Source organism: Tachyglossus aculeatus, chromosome Y2, assembly GCF_015852505.1.
Source record: "Tachyglossus aculeatus isolate mTacAcu1 chromosome Y2, mTacAcu1.pri, whole genome shotgun sequence".
Lineage (NCBI taxonomy): Eukaryota > Metazoa > Chordata > Mammalia > Monotremata > Tachyglossidae > Tachyglossus > Tachyglossus aculeatus.
Window position 1 is genome coordinate 632,498 of NC_052094.1, and position 24,930 is coordinate 657,427.

Below are 24,930 nucleotides of genomic sequence, written 5' to 3' on the forward strand. Positions count from 1 at the left end.
ACTGGTTTTCAAAGCACTGTGCTGAGACGATTAGATCAGATATAGTCCCTGTTCCACATGAGGCTCATAAACTACAAGGTAGAGAGACTGGGTATCTTGCCCGCATTTCACAGGTGGAGAAAGGAGATTGAGGGAGGTTAAGTGACTTGCCCAAGGTCTCAGGACAGCGGCAAAGCTGGGATCAGAAAGTGAATCTCCTGCCTTCCAGTCCTACGTTCTTTCCACTAGGCCACGTTGACCAACCTAATCTAAAATCCTAAGCCTAAAGGGGTCCTGACAGGATAAGTTCTTTTAACCACTAAATGTCAGTCTTTTTAACCGACCGTACCGTATCTGGTGCATAAAGTTTGACATTCCGTAAAGCACTAAGGCAATCCTTAGAAACAATCCTTGGAAATGATTTCCAGGCTGAGAAGCCTGTTTTGGCACCCAACTGCTGTCAGCTAGCTCTGTTGAGCAAAATGGGTGTTGCTTCCCGGGGCCTTGTGTTTGGCTCTGAACCAGCACAGCCGTCTGTTTAATTGACCCATAGACGGATCCAGACTTGTCAGTGGAAGTGCCAGAACAGCTCCCTCCAACTCCGGGTTTGCAGCGAGGGACTTTTTTTTTTTCCTCCTACTTCCACGTTTTGACCTCTAAGTGCCATTCGAAATTCTGCAGGCGGAGACCGTCGACTCACGTGGCTCTCAACCGGGCCAAATCTAATTTCGGATAAGACTGACACTGCCTGATTACTCTTAGCTATAAGCAAGTATCATACTAGATTTGTGTCCTGCCCAAAGTGTCCCCTAAAGATTCCACGTTCTGGAATAACTTCACTGTCTGCTAAAAGAGTGAAGCTTACTCAGAAATGGAGTGTGCGGTGTGGCAGTTCAGGATAAGATGTGGGTAAAAAAGGAATACACACTGGTGAGATACCTGCAATTTGCATGAAATCAACACGATGGAGCATCTACTGCTTGTTCTGAATTAGGCACTTGGGCAAACATGATAAAAGTTAAAGATTTGGGTCCCTACCCCTGAGGAGTTTACGATCAATACTTCCTATGCTGGGAATGGTAGAAAAAGAGAGATACGATTGGTAACTGCGAGCATACGGAAAAAGGAAATAAATGAGAATAGCAAGAGTAATGGAAAAGTGAGGTCAGTGAATCAATAGAATATGTAAATCAATAATTGTCCAAGTACTAAGTGTGGCTGTTCCTCTTTTGGGTTGTAATGATACATATTGTATACAGCACGCTGCTGAGGAATTTAGGGAGTGTTCTTGCCACAGTGCATGTCTGTCTAGATCAGATACAATGGGGGCCTCAAGAATAAGTCTTGTACTATGTCAGTCAAGGTATGTGGTCTCTAGTAATAATTTATTATAATATTAAGCGCTCACTATGTGTCATGTACTGTTCTAAGTGCTGGGGTTGGATGCAACTCAGTCAGGTCAGACACAATCCCTGCCTCGATCACATGAGGCTCAAGGTCTATGTGAGAGGGAAAACTGGCAGTGAATCTCCATTTTACAGATGAGGAACAGAGAACTTAAATGACTTGCCCAAGGTTGCACAGCAGGCAAGTGGCGGAGGGGAAATTAGAACTTGGGCCTTCTATTTCCAGGCCCTGCACTCTCCTGTTCCTATTTTGGAAATGTGGGGTTCTTTGGGAACAGTGCACTGGCACTCTAGAAATCTGACTGTATGCATGCAGCAATAAAGGTGGCTGTTGAGGTGGCATGAACTGAGGTGGTGGAAAGCCTCGTAAAGGCACTGGGAGTTTTAGAAAGACCTTGAGGGATCCCAGGCCAGACCACCCAACAGCCTGGCCCAAACAGGTTCAACCTCATTTTGGGAAGGCAGGTCCCTTAGCTTCTCTGGGCCTCAGTTTCCTCATCTGCAAAATGGAGGTTAAATACCTGGTCTCTCTTCCTGCTTAGAATGTGAGCCCTATGTGGGGTCAGCCCTATGTGTCTGACCCCATTGCATTGTATCAGTGCCCTGTAACTAGTAGGCGCTTAACAAATACCATTATTCTTATTAGGGCTAGGCAAGTCCAGTCCATCCAAGCTTGTCCATTGTCCCGGTGAGGGTTGACCCTCTAGCCCTAACAGGACTGCCACACACTCATAAACAGATCACTCTATCGCTCTGAGAAGCAGCATGGCCTAGTGGATAGACCCCAGGCCTGGGAGTCAGAAGGACCTGAGTTCTAATCCCAGCTCCTCTACTTGTCGGCTGGGTGACCCTGGGCAAATCACTTCACTGGGCCTCAGTTCCCTCATCTGTAAAATGGGAATGAAGTCTGTACGCCTGACACGGACTGTGTCCAAGCTGATTAGCTTGTATCTCCCCCAGCGCTCAGTACAGTGCCAGGCACATAGTAAGTGCTTAATGAGTACCATTTAAAAGAAACCCTATGTGATCATGCAAACCCGTGGCTCCCAGCCTTTCTGCCTCAGACTCAACCAGAATTTTTCCGCCCTGTTCCACCCCAGCTCGTGATTCCCAAGCTGATCAACTCTTGACAACATTCTCCTTCCTTCTAGACTGTAAGCACATTGTGGGCAGGAAATATGTCTGTTTGCTGTACTGAACTACCCAAGCACTTAGTACAGTGCTCTGCATGCAGTAAGTGCTCAATAAATACAACTGACTGACTGACCAACCAGTCAAAGCCCCAGCAGGCAGGGAATCTACCTTCGTCTTCCGGAACTCCGCAACCATCAGTATGCTCCAAGCTAGCCACCACCCAACTGGGCCGAGAAAAAGGCAGCTCCAAAAAAGGCCAGCTCCGAGAGCTGCCACAATACAAAAAGTCAGCTGCCGTGACCTGTAACAATAATTATAATAATAATGGTATTTGTTAAGCGCTTACTCTGTGCCAAGCACTGTTCTAAGTGCTGGGCTAGATACGAGGTAATCAGGTTGGACAGAGTCCCTGCCCCACAAGGGGTTGACACTCTTAATCCCATTTTCCGGACGAGGTAACTGAGGCACAAAGAAGTGAAGTGACTTGCTCAAGGTCCCACAGCAGGCAAGGGGTGGAGCAGGGATTAGACTCATTCATTCATTCATTCAATCGTATTTATTGAGTGCTTATTTTGTGCAGAGCAATCTAAGTGCTTGGGAGAGTACAATATGGAATACAATATTAGAACCCAGATCCTTCTGACTTCAGGACCTTTCTCTATCCACTAGACCATGCTGCTTCTCACCTCGTGCTGGACCCCCAGGCCGTGAGCTTCTAAAAGTTACAGAAGTTGTTTAGGTGGGCGTAAGGGCAGGCAGGGCAGGCAGGAAAGAGGAGGCTGCTCCCACCGCATCCTAGAGTACTGCCAAACAAGTTGGGACAAGGGCTGGCTCAGGCCTGGGAGCAAGAACAAAACTCAGATCGAGTCTTAAAATCTCGATCCTGGCTAAAGATGCCTTACTGTCCCCTCCCCACCACTCCATCCCTCCCCAGGTGCCGTTCGAGACACTAATGCCTTTCCCCTACAACTGGCCCAGAGAGCAATATCTTGGTCAAAGACGACATGGATTTTTCCAAACGGATGGTGGCTACTTCACTACATCTCCCCTGCCGGGGTGGAAAGCAACTTCTCATTTTCAGTAACTAAGGGAGGGAAGGAGGCAAGATAAACAGCTGAAAGTATCAGAACTGGGTGACAGGAGTCCTAAATCTTAGGCAAGGCCCTAGCATAGCGCCCCAAGCAAGAAACACAGAAGAACTCACCAAGCCTCAGTTTCCACACCTGTGAAATGGGGACATGGAACTGGCACACTAACTGTCCACTTTATAGATAATCCTACAATCAAAGCCAAGCCTGGGTTCCCAAACAATCGAACAGGGGCATTTATTGAGTGCTTACAGTGCACAGAGCACTGTACTAAGCTCTTGGGAGAGTCGGTAGGCACCCTCGCTGGCCACAAAGATCCCACTCTGTGATCAAAATCACAAATACTATCCTCTGGGTGGGGTCTTTGAATAAAAATGGGAGGTTTGGGGCAGGAGAGGGAGAGAATGAGAAAGTGCTGCGAAAAAGTACATAGCAAATTTTGGAACCAGTATTTTTTTTAACATCCAATCAAATTAATCGTATTTCCAGGTGGCTCTTCTAGCATTAAATGTCCTCAAGGGATAACAGTAACAATGATAGCGATAATCACTTTGCATTTACCACTTTTTTTTCCCTTTTGGTTTCAGTGAGCCTTTACAAAACACCATCTCAAATTTGGAACATCCTTGGGAATTAGAAATGGAGGGGAGGAGCTTCTTGAGGGCAGGGATCTCATTATCCTCTCCAAAACGTTTAGCCCAGTACTCAATAAATACCTTAGAGATTTCATCACTTTCATTTCACCGATGGGAAAACTGAGGCTTTGAGCGATTACCTTGGACTCTCCCAGATCACAGCATGTCAGTAATTAGTCACATCCTTCCTGAGAGCAGAGCTAGTGCTCAAGGCGCTGGGTGTTGGACGCGTTTTATCTTGCCCCCCCTTTCCCCTCCTTTTAGTGATTTCAGAGCTCAAAAGCAGCTCCATTATAATCACAAAAGTTACGCCAAACCAAGTACAATTACCTGGTCTGTCCCCTCTCCCCACTTCTTCCATCCCTGCCTGCAAGCCGTGGAAAGAGGTGGGGGAAAGTTTCAATCAATCAATTGATTGCGAAGCAGTAGGGCTTAGTGGCAAGAGCCCGGGTTTGGGAGTCAGGGGACGTGGGTTCTAATCCCGGCTGCGCCACTTGCTGCTGTGTGACCTTGGGTAAGTCACTTCACTTCTCTGGGCCTCAGTTACCTCATCTGTCAAATGGGGATTGAGACTGTGAGCCCCACGTGGGACAGGGACTGTGTCCAACCCCATCTGCTTGCATCCACTCCAGTGCTTAGTACAGTGCCAGGCACATAGTTAAGCGCTTAACAAATACTATAATAATAGTAATAATAATAATAATATTTCCTGAGCACATCCTATGTGCAGAGCACTGCACTAAGCACTTGGGAGAATGCAGTATAAAAATATAACAGACACATCCTCTGCCCTCCTATTTCCACATACAGAATCCCCCCTCCCCATCAACTGTTCTGGAGGGAAACGACCTTCAAAGTGAAAACAAATGGCTCCTGCTCAAACCCACAATTTGAGCCCCGCCTGGCCTTTCTTGTATCATTTAGCCTCCTGAACGTGAGACTTCTAAAACTCCCAGGTTGTACATACATTCTGTTGCGTGCAACCCAATAGCTTTTTGAAAGTTATGCACGGCGCTATTTATTGCCAAACTTACTATGACGCCTCAAATCCTGAACCAGCGCTTAAAAAGGTGTGGTGATGTATAAGTTGAGGAAGAGGGGACTAGTATTACTGCAGTCAGCAATCAAAAACCTAGTTTCTAATGCAGCCTTATTTCTTTGCATGCAACTATCCTTAAACTAGGCCGGTTCATTCATTTGTTTATTACACCTCCAACTGCAATTTCATAGCCAACCAGTGTGCTTCTGCCAGAGGGGAGGTCTTTTTGGTTCCTGTTTGCTTTGTTCATTTGTTTGTTTGTTTTTAAGTGAAGAGAGGGTACTTAGGATCTGAGCAAAGGGTCTCAATCTCGATGCAACTCATTTGCATCTACAGAACCAGGTCTCCAAAAGCACCACACCCAAGGCATAATTTAGTACATGCATCCCCACGAGAACAAAAACCCTCTCTCCCTGAGAGTAAAGAATTCCTGCCTTCTCACCTTCCCTCCCCACTTCCCCTCTCCACCATGTTTTCTACCCTAAGGACACAGACTGCATTTGCAGAAGGCTTCGCTCTACCCAGATGGCTAAATAACTCGCTTTGGGTTTGAAAAGCAAGCTCGATACTGGATTCTTCAGTAACACAACAACAGTGCTTGTCTAAAATCAACACCGTCACTAAATACTTGTGTGTTGTCCCCTCTACGGAGGACCTGATGAGACAATATTCATGCTTCTGCTTGCAGCAGCCAAACACTTGGTGTGTCATGCTAAACTCCCTCGCTAGCTCTGTTGTGATCGGGTTTGTCTGATCTCCACTTTGTTTTCCCATCCCTTCCTCCCCCCATTTTGTACACCCTTCTTCACGGAAGAAGAATGCCCACCAAAACTTCCGGCCACAAAATCTGCCTAACAAAAGCCCTCCCCCACCCTGACCTGCCTGACAAAAGCCCTCCCCCACCCTGTTCAGGTCCGTATATGACCCCAAGAGAAAATTAACCAATTGCAAGCCTCTGTTTCTGTAAACTTTCCACTGATTTGCAACTCCTGACTGTTAGCCTTTCGTTTTGTGCCTTTGTATACTCCGGCCCTACCCCTGATCAGGGTTGCTTGATCTGGGTTCCTGGCCCCTTGCAGCCGCGCGCTAATAAAATCAACTTCTAAATTACTACCTGGGTCTCACTCGCTGATTCTCAGCACAACATTTGGAGGCCCCAGTGAGATTCACGGTGTCCCGTGTCACCGTGGAGATCCAACCTGGGAGGACCTCGGCCTCGGGGGAAGGAGACCATTTTGCTCTGACTTCTAGGGGGGCCGGCCCCTGAGACGTTCCAGGGCCCCGGAACTCAAGGCTGAGAGGTCTAAACTGTCCCTTGACGCCGACTGAACCTCATTTCGGCCTGGTGAACCCTGGGATCGGCAACGATCAACAACTTCCGGAGGTAACCTGGTTTCTGTTTTCTGAAGGGAAAGAGTGCTGGACGCGGCAGTTAGCGCTTTGTGCCTCGATTCCCCGGGCACCCCAAGACGTTGGGTCACTGCCCGATTCTGGTTCTGGTTCTGATTCCGTGGTTGTCTATGAATCTGTTCTATATGTGGAAGTGTTGCCTTTAGGAAATTCTTTTTTACGATCGTCTGTCTGAAACCTCCTCGCTCACAGACCGCCAGGCAGGTTTCCACCTGGATCGGGGACGAATATCTTCAAGGCAACTTCTCCAACGTCTACTGGAAGGATGTGTTTGGCTCCAGGTTGTTGTTTGTTTGTGTCTCTGTGCTGTAAGAATGGGAGGTTCAGCCAGCGTGCCAGAAACGCCTTTGGACTGTATGCTCAGTCACTTTAAAGAAGGATACCGGGATGGGTATGATTATGGGATTACCCTAAAGAAACAGAAGCTCACTCTATTTTGCATGGATGAGTGGCCCACCTTCGGGGTGGGGTGGCCCCCTCAGGGTAGTTTTGATAAGCAAATTGTAAACAAGGTTTGGAGAATTATGACTGGGACCCCCAGCCACCCCAATCAGTTCCCCTATATTGACGTTTGGCTGGACCTCAATACCCATCCCCCTCCCTGGTTGAAAAACTGCTCCCTGAAAAGGGGCATCCGAATTCTTTTTGCCCAACCTAAAAAAGGGCCCCCTTCCAGGGACCCCCCCCCCCCCCCCCCCGCAACAAAAAGTCCTCCAGGAGTCCCAGGAGGATGATCTTCCCCCTCCTTGTAACCTGGGCGCCCTTCGGGATGTCCCGCAGTTTGAGGGCCCGCCCTGGACTCTCAGAGAGAGTCGAGTGGCATAGGCCCCATTAAAGGTACCCAGATTCGAGTATTGGGAAGGACCTCCAAAATATGGACGGGGGAGGTCACTTATCGTTGTACGTGTTTCCATAAGCGCTTGGTACTGTGGTCGGTGCACGGTTAAAGTTCTCTAGATATTAGAAAGTGACGGGAGTGTCTGTTTGACTTGAGGAAACCAAGGTGGGAAAAGGAAAAATCTCAGTCATAATCGAGTGGTGGGAAGTCCCTCCCGGAAATTCCGGAAGGCAGTCCGATGAACTTCCAAAGTATAAGAGAAAAGAGAAGAAATTAATTATAAAAATTATTATTAAATAATTACATACCGCTGCCTATCTTGTGCTGGCGCCCACCTTGGAGGGAACGTCTTCTGGCCAAAGTACGGATCCTCCAAGGACTGCGTTTGCCAAGAATTGAACATCTATGTAATTATGAGGGAACCCCGGAATGATGGGGAATTTGTGTATGCCGCAGTCCGGCGGCCATCGGTGGGTAAATTTGTGCTGAAGGAAATAGATGAGAAGAAAGATAGAGGGGGAAGAAAGAAAAAAACCGGCACGCTAAAGTGATGTTGCAGACTCCAAAACAACAGGAAAAGCAAAGAAAGATTATGATATAAATCGTGCAGATGGCGGCAAAGTCGATCATGACTTGTTACGCCTGCAGCCGGCAGGGGCATATGAAAAGAGAGTGTCCTCAGCGGGAAAAAGAAAAGAGTTCTAGGTACATGAAGGAAAAGGGAAGAACGAAAAGGGAAGGTGAAGCAATTGCAGTTGAAGGAAATTGTCTGCTCAGGCATCTACACCCTGCGAAGCAGGTGTCCCATAAGGGGGAAATGAGGGGTGGAGAGATTGCCTCTGAAGGAAATTGTATGTGTATGAAGGTTAGAGTAAGTGTGTGTGAAGAAGAATGAGAAGGGACAGGAGATAATTTTAGTAATTCCTTCGTGGAGGGGGAAGACTAGGAGGATCAGGAGCCCATAGAACAAGCCCACCCTGAGCCCTTGACAAATTTGAGGGTGGGCAGAGAAGAACAAGATTATACCTTTTTGATAGGCACGGGCACTACCCGATCATCTCTAATCAGACTGCCAATCGGGGCCAGAATCGAGAGGGAAACCATTAGGATCTCAGGGGTGCAGGGGGAGAACTTCTCGGTCCCTGTTACAGAGACCTTAGAACTAGTGGGTCCTTCCAGAGGGAAGAATTTTTGTCCCTGAGGCAGTAGGGAGAGAATGGATCACGCAGCTACACTAGATCACCCATCTGGGGGCACGAAAGATGGGATTGTTGTTGAGAGACAGGTACTTTATCCCACACTTGGACAGCCCCTTAGCTAGCATAACCACCCGGTGTGGAACATGTGCACAGGTAAATGCGAAGCAGGGGAAGGCTGCTCCCTCAGGAGTCAGATTGCCGGGATTGCAGCCAGGAGAAAACTGGGAGGTAGACTTTACGGAGGTGAAACCCCCCGCGGCAGGCTATCGATACCTCCTGGTATTTGTTGACACTTTTTCAGGGTGGGTAGAAGCTTACCCAGTTAAACACAAAACAGCCATGGTAGTGGTGAAAAAGATTCTAAATGAACTTCTCCCGCGATTTGGTCTCCCACTGGGACTCGGGTCTGACAATGGTCCAGCATTCATAGCCAAAGTGTCCCAAGGAACTGAGGGTGGAGGCTACTAATTCTTCCTTGATTAAGTTCCTGCAGGGTCTCCAGAAAACACAGGGAACACTCCTGAAATCTGTCCAAAACGCCCTGCCAGTTCCCACCTCTGCACCCACACACGCCTTCCAACCCGGGGACTCAGTCCTGGTCAAGAAATTCACTGCCTCCAGCTTGGAGCCTAAGTGGAAGGGCCCTTACACCGTTGTCCTGACCACGCCAACATCCATCAAGGTTGACTCCGTTCCTGTCTGGCTCCATCACAGTCGAATGAAACCTGCTGCAGCCCTGACATGGAAGGCGGAAGCACAGGCCGACCCCCTAAAGCTAAGACTCTCCCGCATTTCCTCCTCCTCGCCTCCCTAATGACCCCCTCTCTCTCTATGTCATTCAACCCTCATGCCCCAAAACCCAAAAACACCTGGATGATGAAGAAGGGGGATCAGGTACTCTGGACATTCTATGCAGAAGAAGGTACATGGACCCATAACCAAGGTTTGAATGATGGCCAGTATTTCCGGTTGGATTTACGCTCCCTCTTCCCCACCTCGATTGGAGGTGCTTCCCCTTGTAGTAATCCGTTTTCTGAAGTAAGAATGTGCCCGGGGTTCCTTACAGATGGCTGGGATGCCAGGTGCCTGGATAGGTCGTCCCATTTCTGCCCGAAATGCGCCTGTGTGACCGCCACTGCAGTATCCTCGTTCCGCGGGGCAGCTTGCGGGGCTAAAGAGGGCCGTGTGGGGACGGATCCGCACTTTACTATCCAAAAGGACCCAACCCCCGGATCCACAACCTTGTTTCTCACCCTTCGCAACCCTGAGAGTAGGTTCTGGAATACTCCCCATTCGTGGGGCATGAGATTAGATGGCAGAAATAGGGCCTGGGCGGACCCTAGGATTATCTATACCATTGCTAAGCAATCCCCCGTAACATCCTACTTGCCAATCGGCCCCCTTGGGGAATTAGCTCTGCCCCCCCAAAATCCTCCCTAGACCTCGGGCCCCGTCCTTCACTGTCCAGTCCTTACCACGGGCCCCGTCCTCCATTGTCCAATCCCATCAGACACCCGACAGGGCAATTGGCTCTCAAGAGCCAGGTGAGGGGGAGCCCTCCAGCCAGAACCCCCTCATCCTTCAGTCATGGGCCTCTTACGAGCCGTTTACGGGGTGGTCAACTCCACTCGACCAGACCTGGGCCCGAGCTGTTGGCTATGCATGGATGCCCAGCCTCCATACAATGTTGAAGTGGCTGTCAACACCTCTATCTCTCCCACCTCCAATTCTGACAACTGTGAGTGGGACCAGCCCAGGTTGACTCTTGGGGATGTCCAGGGCTCGGTTATTTGCTTGATCTCGGATAACACGAACCTCCACGCTTCCCCATACTAGCCTGTCTGCTCCCTTAATGTGATGGTCCAGTCCTCCTCCGGTTCTGCTTACTTCCCCTCCCCACCGGGCACCTGGTGGGCATGTTCGGACGGAATCAATTGCTCACCGGGGTAAGCAAGGAAAACTCACCCCGGTGGCCCTCTGTGTGTGCTAGTCGCCATCGTCCCCAGAGTGTCCTTGTTGCCTGGCGCCGACGGGTGGGACCACTTTTCCCTGCAGGAGGACTGGTCCCTCCGTCATAAGTGGGCTGCCCCGCTGTTCATCCCCATTCTAGTGGGGTTGGGTTTAGCGGGTTCTGCCGCCCTGGGCACTACCGCACTGGTGCAGGGGGGGGCTAGCTACAGAGAACTCAGCACCCAGATGGATACTGACCTCACCCACCTTGAGCACTCCATTTCCACTCTGGAGAGACAGGCTGACTCCCTGGCGGAGATGGTCCTCCAGAACCAGAGGGGTTTGGACTTATTGTTTCTGAGACAGGGTGGCCTCTGTGCCGCCCTGGGAGAGGCCTGCTGCTTTTACACAAATAACTCTGGAGTTGTTCAGGAGAGCCTCTCTCTGGTGAGGAAAAATTTAGCAGACAGGCAAAGGGAGCGTGAGCGGGCCAAAACCTGGTACCAGAGTCTTTTCCGGACATCCCCGTGGTTAACCACGCTTGTGTCTGCCCTAGCTGGCCCCTTGCTTCTCCTCACAGTTGCCCTGCTCGTTGGACCCTGCTTAGTGAATCGCCTCCTAGAATTTGTTAAGTCCCGCATCAACTCTGTTAAGCTGCTCCTCATTAGGGATCTCCACTATCAATCCCTGCAAACTGAGCCTGTTGGCCGGTATGACGATGTCGCCACAAACGTGTCAAGGGTTTGACACTCTGTCCATAAGAAGTGGGGAATGTTGTGATCGGGTTTGTCTGATCTCCACTTTGTTTTCCCATCCCTTCCTCCCCCCATTTTGTACACCCTTCTTCATGGAAGAAGAATGCCCACCAAAACTTCCGGCCACAAAACCTGCCTAACAAAAGCCCTCCCCCACCCTGATCTGCCTGACAAAAGCCCTCTCCCACCCTGTTCAGGGCCGTATATGACCCCAAGAGAAAATTAACCAATTGCAAGCCTCTGTTTCTGTAAACTTTCCACTGATTCACAACTCCTGACTGTTAGCCTTGCGTTTTGTGCCTTTATAAACTCCAGCCCTACCCCTGATCAGGGCTGCTTGATGTGGGTTCCTGGCCCCTTGCAGCCACGCACTAATAAAATCCACTTCTAAATTACTACCTGGGTCTCACTCGCTGATTCTTGGCACAACAGCTCAAATACAAACATCTGTCAGAAACCAGCCCAACATTCGGACACCAGGTTTCCACTAGCTGACATGTTGCAAATACAAGAAAGTGGCTATTTTGTCACTCGCCATCTCCCAGTGACGGGGGCCCCTCATGTACCATGGAAAGGTTGCAGATATTGTTTGAATGTACACGGTTCTGTTGCCATATCTGGTATGGGCCTTCGACCCTGCAACCCACTGGCTGGGTCCAGGAACCAAACCAAATAAGGTGAAAGACTCCGCCCAGCTCTGTACCAAATCTGGAACAAATCTGCACCAATCCAGTCCCCACTGTTTTCAAATCTACTAATCACTGTGATCAGCAACAGCGGTATATAAGCCCGCTGTATCAGGCACTCGGGGCCTTTTCCCTTAAGGAAATAAGCCCACCGGGTGCATTACCCCCTATTCAGTCTTCGGCCTTACCAATAAAACTTTATTAAAACTTTCGGCAGTCACATGCTGTCTGACTAATTCTTTAGTCGCCCGGCGACTTGGTGGCCATCCAGAACAACCGCCGCCATCACCGGTACACACATTCCCACACGTGGATCCCAGGAGCCACACAAACCGGTAAACGCGGATGGGCCTGAAACAAATTAGGCTAAGAGTATGGAGAATACGCTTTTAAGTAAGAACCTAATAAAAGTCTCTTCAAATGTGGGTAGGGATCACATCTACCAACTCTTATCACCATACTGCATTCTTCCAAGTGCTCAGTACAGAGCTCTGCAGGCGGCAAGCTCTCAATAAATACTACTGACGGATGGGCTGATTTTTACTTTCTGCCTCCCCTGAGAGATTGTAAGAATCTCACAGGCAGCTATCACACCTACCGACGAGTGTATTCTTCCATAACTCCTATTGTTCGACTGAGTCTAGTATGGGTCAAGAACTTGGATTTGTACCTTGGTGCGCTGGAAATTCACCCCACCTTCAGCCCCCACAGCACCTATGCACCTATCTGTAATTTATTTGAATGTCTGTCTCCCCCCTCTAGACTGTAAGCTCCTTGTGGGCAGGGAATGTGTCAAGCAACGCACAGTAAAGGCTCAATAATCTGATTATCTGGCATCTAGCCCAGCACCTGGCCCACACTAAACACCTAAAAAGGCACACAGTAAGCGCTTAAATCCCACAGTTATTATCCTGAAGTCCTTCAAGTACACCATAGTCCCCGGCATCCCCAGCTTCCAATCAATCAATCAATCAATCGTATTTATTGAGCACTTACTGTGTGCAGAGCACTGTACTAAGCACTTGGGAAGTACAAGTTGGCAACATATAGAGACAGTCCCTACCCAACAGTGGGCTCACAGTCTAGAGCCTCTTCCAGCGGGAGAGGCTTCCAGGAGGGGTATGGGGGGGGGGGGGTCTCGGGGGACGGAAGGAGAAAAAACTGGCTGCACCATCCTCTCCCAGCGCTTGGCACAGTGCTGTGCACCAGGTAAGCGCTCAATAAGCCCACTGTTGGGTAGGGACCATCTCTATATGTTGCCAAGTTGTACTTCCCAAGTGCTTAGTACAGTGCTTTGCACACAGTAAGCGTTCAATAAATACGACTGAATGAATGAATGAATGAATAAATGCGATTGCAAAACGAATGGCGGGAAAGGAGGAAACTAGTGGGTGCCTCCTTCTCTCCTAGCGCTTGGCACAGTGCTGTGCACCGAGTAAGTGCTCACTAAATGTGATTGAAAAATGAATGTGGGGGGGAAGGAGAAGAATACTGGGTGCAACGTCATCTCCCAGCGCTTGGCACAGTGCTGTGCACAGGGGAAATGCTCACTAAATACGGCTGAAGAATGAATGGGGGGGTGGAAGGAGGAGAGCAGTGGGTGCATCGCCCTCTCCCAGCGCTCGGCACAGTGCTGTGCACAGGGGAAATGCTCACTAAATAAGGCTGAAGAATGAATGGGGGGGAGGAAGGAGGAGAACAGTGGGTGCATCGCCCTTTCCCAGCGGTTGGCACAGTGCTGTACACCGGGGAAACGCTCCCTAAACACGGTTGAAAAATGAATGGGGGTGGTGGTGGAAGGAGGGGAATATTGGCTGTACTGCACTCACCCAGCGCTTGGCACAGTGCTGCGCAGAGTAAGAACTCACTAAATGCGATTTAAAAATGAATGGGGGGGGGGGGAGGTGGAAAAGAGTGGGTGCATCGTCCTCTCCCAGTGCTTGGCACAGTGCTGTACATCGGGGAAACCTCACTAAATATGGTTGAAAAATGAATGGGGGAGGGAGGAGGAGAATCCTGGCTGTATTGCACCCGCCTCACTCGCCTAGTGCTTGGCACAGTGCTGTGCACCGGGGAAACGCTCACTAATACGATTTTAAAAATGAATGGGGGGGGGGAGAAGAGTGGGTGCATCGTCCTCTCCCAGCGCTTGGCACAGTGCTGTGCACCAGATAAACGCTCGCTAAACAGAACCGCGCTTTGCACATAGAAAGCGCTTAATAAATGCCATCAACATCATCATCATCATCATCATTATTATTATTAATAATAATATTAAATACAGTTGCAGAGTGAATGAGGAGGGGGAAAGTAGCGGGTGTCTGCGGGCTCGGAGGCGCGCGGCGCGCAGGGTGAGCGCCAGCCCGGGGGGTCGATGGGTAGGGACCGTCTCTATTTATTGCCAACATGGACTACAGCACTCTGCACACAGTAAGCGCTCAATAAATACGATTGAATGAATGAATGAATGATTAGTAGTAGTAGTAGTAGGACTGCAGCGCTCTGCACACAGTAGGCGCTCGATAAATACGATTGAATGAATGAACTGATGATTATTAGTAGTAGTGCAGCGCTGTGCACCCGGTAGGCGCTCGATAAAAACGACTGAATGAATGGACGAATGATTATTAGTAGTAGTCCGGCGTTCTGCACCCAGTAGGCGCTCAATAAATAGGACTGAATGAGTGAACGGACGAACGATCAGTAGTAGTGGTGCGGCGCTGTGCACCCGGTAAGCGCTCGATAAATAGGATTGAATGAATGAACGGACGAGCGATCAGCAGCAGTGGTGCGGCGCGCTGCACCCGGTAGGCGCTCAATAAATAGGACTGAACGACCGAACGGACGAACGACTGTGGGTAGCGGCTTGGCGCTGTGCCCGCAGTAAGCGCTCAGCGGCTAGGCCCGACTGGGGCCGGGGGCCCGGGCGGGGGGGTTCCGGGCGGGGGGGTCCCGGGGGGGGGGGGTCCCGGGCGGGGGGCCGGGACTGACCGAGGGTCTTGACGGCGATCTGTCGGGTGAGGGGCGGCGGCAGGTGGATGCAGACGAGGTGGACGCCGTGGTGGAGCAGCAGGTCGTCGATGCGGCAGGTGTGGAAGGGCACGGCCAGCTCGGCCGCCAGCTGGGCCGCCTCGTCGGCCGTGCCGCCCCACAGCGCCTCCACCGAGAAGCCCTCGGCCCGCAGCAGCGGGATCATCACCCGCGCCGTCAGGCCCGTCCCGAACACCCCCACCCCGGGGAGCATGGCCGCCCGCGCCAACGCCGCCGCCGCCGCCGGGGGGCCCCGCACACACCGCGACCCCGGCCCCGCACGACGGGACGCACCATCGCCCCTCCTCCTCCCCTCCCTCCTCTCCCTCTTTCTCCCGGCCCCGGCTCCTCCCCCTGCCCGCCCCGCCCCCTCCCCTGCACGCATTCATTCGTTCACTCACTCACTCACGCAGTCATTCATTCATCCATCCACCCGTCCATCCCTCTCGATGGGGCGCTCACTGTGCGCACGGCGCTGGACTGGGCCCGAGGCCTGCCGCTCCCGCTGCTCCTCCCCCTATCCTTCAGTCACGCAGTCATTCCTTCTTCCATCCATTCATTCATCCATCCATTCACTCATCCCTCTCGATGGGGCACTCACTGTGTGCACAGCACTGGACTGGCCCGAGGCCTTCTGGTCCTGCTGCTCCTCCCCCTATCATTCAGTCACGCATTCATTCATTCATGCATTCATTCATTTGTTCACCTCCATTCATTCTGCAACCGTATTCAATAATAATAATAATGGCATTTATTAAGCACTTACTATGTGCAAAGCACTGTTCTATTTATAGAGCGCTTCCTTGGTGCACATTCCTCTAGACTGTGAGCCCATTGCTTGGTAGGGACCGCCTCTATATGTTGCCAACTTGTACTTCCCAAGCGCTTAGTACAATGCTCTGCACACAGTACGTGCTCAAAAAATACGATTGAATGAATGAATGAATGATTTCATGCATTCATTAATGTATTAACGCATTCATTCATGCATGCATCCATTCATTCACTCATCCCTCTCTATGGGGCGCTCATTGTCTGCACAGCGCTGGACTGGCCCGGCCCTGCTCCTCCCCCTTACCCCTACTGCTGCTCCTGCTCCTCCCCTATCATTCAGTCACACATTCATTCATTCATTCATTTACGCATTATTCATTCATGCATCCATTCATTCATTCATCCATCCATCCATCCAGTCATCCATTCATCCAGTCCTCTAGATGGGGCACTCACTGTGTGCATAGCACTGGACTGGCCCTGCCCTGCTCCTACCCCTTCCCCCTGCTGCTCCTGCTCCTCCCTCTATCATTCAGCCACACATTCATTCATTCATGCATACATTCATTCAGCCACACATTCATTCATTCATGTATCCATTCACTCATTCATGCATTCATGCATGCATGCATTCATTCATTCATGCATGCATGCATGCATTCATTCATTCATTCATTCATGCATGCATGCATGCATGCATTCATTCGTGCATTCATCCAGTCCTCTCAACAGGGCGCTCACTGTGTGCACAGCATTGGGCTGGCCTGAGGCCTGCTCCTCTCGCTTCCCCCTGCTGCAGCTCCTGCTCCTCCCCCTATCATTCAGTCATTCATGCATCCATGCATTCATTCCTTCCTCTCTATGGGGCGCTCACAGTGTGCACAGCACTGGACAGGCCCAAGGCCTGCTCCTCCCCCTATCATTCATTCATTCATTCCTCTTAATGGGGCACTCACTGTGTGCACAGCACTGGACTCGCCCGGCCCTAATCCTCCCTCTTTCATTCATTCATTCCTATTGATCGAGCGCTTACTTTGTGCACAGCTCTGGACTCTCCCAGCCCTGCTCCTCCCCCTCATTCCCGTTGTTGGGTAGGGATAGTCTCTATCTGTTGCCGAATTGTACTTTCCAAGCAGATAGTACAGTGCTCTGCACACACTAAGCACTCAATAAATAAGCTTATTATTATTAATAATAGTAATGTCCACCCCAGCACTTAGTACAGTGCCTGGCACATAGTAAGCACTTAACAAATACCACAATTATTGTTATCATTAATATTATTACTATTCTCTCTCGCCACATCCTTCTCTTTCTTCCCCTCATCTGTAAAATGGGGATTGAGACTGTGAGCCCTTTGTGGGACAGGGACTGTGTCCAACTCAGTTTGCTTGCATCCACCCCAGGGCTTAGTACAGTGTCTGGCACATAGTAAGCACTTAACAAATACCATCATTAGTATTATCATTATTATTATTATTATTCCCTGCCCTGCTCCATCCTGCGCCCCAGATAACCAGCCACCTGGACCCCACGGAGTTTGCGGTCCCGTGCAGATGAGCCGGCGGCCCGGCTTGGGGAAGAAGGGAGGCTGGTCCACCTCCCCCAAGGGGAGGGTGCCATGCTCCTGGCTGCCCCCCGGGCCTCCTTCTCCTCCTCCCACTTCTCGCCCCCCATTGCGGATGGATAAACAGAGGCCTGCACACTCGCCCCACACCCCTTCGACTTTCAGCCGTGCCCTCTGCTCTCTGTCCAGCCCTCCCAGCTCCACCTCTCCTGCCCAGGGAGAGCTCTGGCCCAGATGCAACCGGCCCCTGCACCTTCTGCCCCCATCGGGTGGGCCGTCCAAGTTGGGTAGATGACCCTCCCCACACCCCCGGGAGCCCTGGGCCTGGGAAAATGTCACCATCCGCGGGAGCAGTAGAGAAGGAAACGTTTTTGCAAAGAATTCTGCTTGAGAAGCTGCCAGAATTTCTTTTTTATCCCCTCAAGAGGTTTCGCAGAAGGCAGGGTAGTGCCCAGTTATGGCACCTCCAAACAGCTCTGATGATTGATCTCTTGGTCCCTGGTCCAGGCTACCTAGGCCCTGGTCTGGGCTACCTGGGCACGGCCTGACCAGCCTGCCAACCAGCTGCCTCCCCTCGCTGCCCAAGAGGCATTCGCCCTTCTCACCCCCTCTCTTAGCCCCACACTGCCCGTTCTCCCAGTGATATTTGAAAGCCACTCACCCTGCTCATGGGCTCTACTTGGGATTGCTCAGCCCTGACTGACCAATCACAACAGTAACCACCCATCTAAAAGCAAAAATAATGATAATAATAATAATAACAATCAAGCACTGAATTCAGAACACATTCAAGAAAGGGGCTGCAGCTGGGCTTGTAGGCGAGAAGCTGCAGTAACCTGATAATGCCACTGCAGATTTTTAAAATCACCTGCATGGAGGTGGTACTCTTGTTTTATTTCCCTACAGAAGAGTCATTTTAAAATGAGGTACTGCTTTGAGGTCGGCATCCGTTCAAATTAGCGTCCTTATGAAATACAATGTAAAACGCCAGGAAGTTACATTATTATGTTGTAAAACAGCGCAGGAAGAAAAACGTCTTTAAAAAAAAAATCCCAGCACCGTTTTGAAACCAACAGTTCATATCTGCTTATTCAATATGTTTCCTTACAGTATTCTACCAGTCTAGGCAAGGTAGCCAGCTTTGCTGGCACTGAGGATCAAAGGTTTAGCCTCACTAAGGAGCCATTTCTTGCAAATGAGTACTGTGTTCCTTTCGGTTGTTTAAAAGCCTCGAGGGAATATAAGTATGCTGTAAAAAAAACAACCAACCCTGTAGTTTCTTAGTATAAAATCCTAGTGCGGAACTGACATTCCCACCTCTGAAATGTATTTCCATTTCTTGGGTAGAGTGCTTTCTTGATTTAAAAACAGCTAACTTGTTTCATTTTTATATCGTGTTGGAGGCAATATATAGTCTTCATAATGATGATGGCATTTGTTAAGCGCTTACTATGTGCAAAGCACTGTTCTAAGCGCTGGGAGGGGATACAAAGTGATCAGGTTGTCCCACGTGGGGCTCACAGTCTTCATCCCCATTTTACAGATGAGGTAACTGAGGCTCAGGGAAGTTAAATGACTTGCCCAAAGTCACACGGCTAACGAGTGGCTGAACCAGAATTGGAACCCATGACCTCTGACTCCCAAGCCCGGGCTCTTTCCACAGAGCCACGCTGCTTCATCCTGCTAGATGCATTACCTTTCCCTTCCTCTCCTCCCCCATGCTTCTCTCGGCACCCATGCTCCCTACCTCTGGAGGTCTGCCTGTCTCGTCCTCTAATTATACACGTCCCTTCAGTGTCCTTTTACTCCTCTCTATTCACTCTATCCATCCTCTTGACTTCCTCCCCACTACCTGTATTTTCTCCTTTAAGGTCTACTTTCATCATCTCCTTATTTTTTTGCCTAGCCTATCTGCCCTCATTTCTATTCCCCAGCGCCTGCCTCCAGTCCCAATTTAACTTTCTCTCAATTTCTGGAAAACATCATTGTACTGAATTACTTTCAACCACCTGCACCTCCCATTGGGAGGCCCTCACTGCCCAGCAGGGGGTAAAAAGGAAGGAAATAGGAGGGGATGGTTCCCCTTTCTGGTCCTTCCTGGGCTGGGCTAGGTAACACTTAAATTCAGGGGAAAACAAGAGATGAGTTGAGAAGCAGCGTGGTTCGGTGGAAAGAGCACGGGCTCTGGAGTCAGAGGTCATGGTGACGGGGGCCCCTCACCCCATCTGTCAGAAACCAGCCCAACATTTGGACACCAGGTTTCCACTAGCTGACATGTTGCAAATACACCAAAGTGGCTATTTTGTCACTCGCCATCTCCCAATGACGGGGGCCCCTCATGTACCATGGAAAGGATGCAGATATTGTTTGAATGTACGCGGCTCTGTTGCCATATCTGGTACGGGCCTTAGACCCTGCAGCCCACTGGCTGGGTCCAGGAACCAAACCAAATAAGGAGATAGACTCTGCCCAGCTCTGTACCAAATCTGCACCAATCCAGTCCCCACTGTTTTCAAATCTACCAATCACTGTGATCAGCAATAGCAGTATATAAGTCCATTGTATCAGGCACTCGGGGCCTTTTCCCTTAAGGAAATGAGCCCGCCGGGTGCGTTACCCCCTATTCGGTCTTCAGCCTTACCAATAAAACTTTATTAAAACTTTCGGCAGTCACATGCTCTCTGACCAATTCTTTAGTCTCCCGGCGACTTGGTGGCCATCCGGAACAACCGCCGCCATCATTTTGGTGGCCCATATGGGGAGATCCAGTAGATGTGACTGCCGCCGTCCTGGCTGACCACAGCACAGCAGGAAGCCATCGGAGTGGTGAGTTCTTTTTTTTCAATTGTTCTTGTCTGTTCTCGCGGCGGCACCCTCTAGTTCCCAGGTACACTAGGGGGGAAGGAAGGACCGACCGGGTCGGTCCGGGAAAAGGACTTCTCGTCAGGAGGCGGTCCGGGAAAAGGACCTCTCATCAGGAGGCGGTCCGGGAAAAGGACCTCTCATCAGGAGGCTGTCCGGGGAAAGGACCGCTTGTCAGGAGGCGGTCCGGGGAAAGGACTGCTCGTCAGGAGGCGGTCCGGGAAAAGGACCTCTCGTCAGGAGGTGGTCCGGGAAAAGGACCTCTCATCTGGAGGCGGTCCGGGGAAAGGACCACTCATCAGGAGGCGGTCTGGGGAAGGGACCGTTCATCAGGGGACTCCTTGAGTTGGAGAGACCACAGCTTGGGCAAGTGGGATGCCACGCGGCGCTCGGGCATAACCCGAGACAGGCACAGAGCCGTAATTGTTCTTGTCTGCACTCGCGGAGGCACCCTCTAGTTCCCCGGTACACTATGGGGGAAGGAAGGCCGACCGGGTCGGTCTGGGAAAAGGACTTCTCATCAGGAGACGATCCGGGTATTCCAGCGCCAGTGGGTTGCCACACGGCGCTCGGACATAGCCCGAGACAGACACAGAACTGGAATTGCTCTTGTCTGCTCTCGCAGAGGCACCCTCTAGTCCCCAGGCCCACTAGGGGGGACAAAAAGCCGACTGGGTCAGTCTTAACCCGAAACAGACACAGAACCTCAAAAAGGGAACGTTTTCCACCCATTATGGGACAAATTTTTCCCAGAACCCCAAAGGAGGAACGTTTTTCACCCGTTATGGGACAAGGTTCCTCAATTCCAGGCGACTCCCCATTGGGTTGCCTGCTGAACACCAAGAATAAGGACAAATTTGGTTTGGCCGATTTAAAATGCCAGCAACTGATTTTCTTGTGCACCACAAAATGGCCCCAGTATAAATTAGAGGATCAGGAGGTCTGGCCCGAATATGGGTCCGTAAGTAATAATACTATTTTCCATCTGGACTTTTATATTGCAGGCGGTTAGAGAAATGGTCAGAAATCCCTTATGTCCAAGCTTTTATGGCGTTGTCCCAAAGCCCTGAAGGAAAGAACTGCCGCATGTGTTTTTCCTGGGCCCCTCCAGGGGGTCCAACCCTAAGGTCTGATTCCTCAGATATACTGGATGATCCTCTCCTCTGCAGCCCCCGGGAATCTCAGGTACATTCGCCCCCCCCCCCCCCCCCCCCCCCGCCCCCCGCTCTGTCCCCTGAGGGAATGGGAAACACCACCACTACAGGGCCCAACCCTTTGTTATGTCCTCCTCCATACCAGTCCACCTCCTCCTGGGCCCTAAACCCTTCCAGCGCCCGGGGAGGCACACGCTAGGCCCCTCTGGAAGGAGAGGAAAGGATACTCCCCTTGAGGGAGGTTGCAGGGGAGAGGGGAAAGATAGTGCGGGTACAGGCTCCCTTCTCTTTGAGCAAATTGGAAATGGCAAAACGGAAATTGGGACAATATTCTGCGGACCCCGCGCGCTTTTGGGACAAATTCTGGAGCCTGATTTTGCAGTACGACCTGTCATGGGAAGATCTTAATCTGTTGCTTTCCTCCTGCCTGACCTTAGAGGAAAAGAGAGTAGTTTGGGATTATGCTGAAAGGGCGGGGGATGAAGCTGCCGTGAACAGCCATGGGAGGCACCCACTGGGAGCGATAGCTGTCCCTCGGTCCAAACCAGATTGGAATTATCAGGGAGACAGTACTGATAGACAGCTCCGGGATCATATGATTACATGCCTACTGGCGGGCATGGAGAAAAGAATTAGGAAGCAAGTTAACTATGATCAGGTCCGAACTGTGACCCAGGACTCTACCAAGAACCCCGCTATGTTTAGACTCAGACTGGCGGAGGTGATTCGAATGTACACCCAGCTTGATCCTGACTCGGTAGAGGGAAGTGTCATTTTGAATATGCATTTTATTAATCAATCAGCTGAAGATATCCGCCGAAAATTACAGAAGGAGCAGTTGGGGCCACAAACCCCCACAAATCAGTTGATAGAGGCTGCTTTTAGAGTTTTTAACAACCGTGACCAGGCAGCCCGGGATGAGAGGGACCGCAGGGCCAAAGTGAAGGGCAGAGAGCAGGCCCAGCTACTTGTGGCAGCCCTGATGAAGGGTCAGTCTCACCCTGGAAGGTCGCCCGATGTGGCCACAATGCTTGTCCGCGGCCCAGGGTCCGGGAAGCCCTGTTTTGTGTGCCACCGGTCTGGCCATTGGGCTCGGGAGTGCCCCCAGGCACGGAGGCCTGGTCACAGCCGCCAGCCACCTGGACCGTGCCCCCGCTGCCGGAGACGCAGGCACTGGAAGCGGGACTGCTCACTACTGGAGGCAAACACTGACCCGGAGGCTGGCCAGTTCTCGGTTGTTGGCATGTCTAAGAGTCGGGACTGACGGGGCCCAGGGAATGCCTAGGCCCCCACAGGAACCATCTCCATGGCCAAACCCTGGGTGAGCATAGAAGTGTCCGGTAAGATTATAAATTTTCTTATTGATACGGGGACCACCTATTCTGTCCTTCCCAGCTTTCTCGGTCCTACGCCTCCATCTGGAGTAAGGGTGGTGGGGATCGACGGCATCTCAAAATCTTGTCTCCAAACTGCCCCCCTAACTATGTTTATATCAGCATGAATTGTTTGAACATAGATTCCTTATTATTCCCTCCACCCCCGCACCCTTACTGGGGAGGGATATCATGATCAAGTTGGGATCGTTCTTTACATTGGTCCATCCAGTTGGCATCTTCATTGCCACAGCCAATAGCGTGGACTTACCTGAGTACCTTGTGGAAAAAGTTGACCCCCTCATTTGGGATAAAGGTCTCCCAGGCCGAACCATTAATGCAATCCCAGTCGAGGTGCGCCTAAAGGATCCCTCCGATTTTCCACATCAACGCCAGTATGCACTGCCGACAGAGGCACAGGCAGGGATCCAACCAATTATCGAGCGATTTCTTGAACACGGGTTACTTGTGTCATGCCATTCCCCTTGCAACACCCCTGTCCTCCCGGTAAAGAAACCAGATGGGACCTATCACTTTGTCCAGGACCTGCGGAGGGTGAATGCAGCTACATTCCCTATACACCCAACAGTCACGAACCCATACACTCTCCTTGCACAGGTACCGGGGGACACTAACTGGTTCTCGGTAATAGATTTGAAGGATGCCTTCTTTTGTATCCCCTTGAGTAAAGGGTCCCAGTATATTTTCGCTTTTGAGTGGACCGGACCAAGGGAAAAGTTGGGACGTCAGTACACCTGGACAGTCCTGCCACAAGGATTCCGGGATAGCCCTCACCTTTTTGGGCAACGCCTGGGCCGAGATCTCCGTGACTTTGAATTACGTGAGAGCACCCTCATTCAATACGTGGATGATCTCCTCATTTGCAGCCCGACTGAGAAGGGCGCGAAGGAGGACATTGTCCGGACACTTAACCACCTGGCCTGTTGTGGGTACCGAGTCTCCCCTTCGAAATTACAGGCCTACAAACAAGAGGTTCGATATCTGGGTCATGTATTAAGCTCTTTAGGGAAGAACCTAAGCCCAGAGAGAAAAGACGCTATCCTGCAAATCCCAGCCCCCCAGAGCAAGCGCCAGTTACGTGCCTATTTAGGAATGACCGGTTTCTGCCGCATCTGAATTCCAAACTACGGGATCCTGGCCAAGCCTCTGTATGATGCCGTTGCTGGACCAGAGGACGAGCCGCTGGAGTGGGGTGGCAAACAGATGGACGCATTTCGAACTGTCAAACGGAAACTTTCCCCAGGCCCAGCCTTAGCCTTTGCCTGACCTAGCCAAACCCTTTGCCTTATATGTAGATGAGCGGCGACATCACTGTGGCGCGGTTCTGGGTCAATCTTTGGGACCAGACTTTCGGGTGGTAGCGTATTTTTCCAAGCGGTTGGATAGTGTCGCCTCTGGTTGGCCAGCATGTCTCCGTGCAGTTGCGGCCACCGCCGTGGCGGTACAGGAGAGCAGAAAGCTGACTTTGGGCCAACCCCTTACCATCTATATATATCCCAATCGGGTCCTAGCAGTGCTAGGAAATAAGGGTGAGCGTTGGCTCACGGGAGGCCGCTTGCTGCAATATCAAGCCCTCCTTCTTGACACCCCTGAGGTTATCTTAAAGACCTGTAACTCCTTGAACCCAGCAGCCCTTCTCCCTCTTCCAGAAGATGGGGAAGGGGACTGGCCAGCCCCAGTTCACGACTGTCTAAACGAAATTGATGAGAGTTACTCTAGCAGACCAGACCTTAGGGACTTACCCCTTGAAAACGCAGAGACTAACTGGTTCACGGATGGGTCCAGTTACATGGACCAGGGAGTCCGATATGCAGGGTATGCGGTAGTGAGCCTCCATGAGGTCATCGAGGCACAGCCCCTCTCTCCAGGGACCTCTGCACAGAAAGCAGAACTAGTAGCCCTATCTCGAGCTATGGAATTGGGAAAGGGGATGCGTCTTAATATATTTACTGACTCTAAATATGGCTTCCATATCATACATGCTCATGGGACTATTTGGAAAGAGCGAGGTCTCCTCACTGCCCGAGGCA

The 24,930-nt window shown here is 50.9% G+C and overlaps 1 protein-coding gene across 2 annotated transcripts in view; it reads right to left on the reverse strand.

Annotated features, from left to right (window-relative positions):
* The window catches only part of GFOD1 (glucose-fructose oxidoreductase domain containing 1), a 100,719-nt gene that overhangs the window by 56,356 nt on the left and 19,433 nt on the right, over positions 1-24,930 (reverse strand). Inside the window, exon 1 of one of the 2 annotated variants that reach the window (XM_038768110.1) lies at positions 15,111-15,363. The exons of the other annotated variant lie outside the window; for it this stretch is intronic. Coding sequence (XP_038624038.1) covers positions 15,111-15,363 — 253 coding nt within the window. Of the gene's footprint in view, positions 1-15,110; positions 15,364-24,930 lie in introns of those variants that run through there. 2 annotated transcript variants of the gene reach the window in all.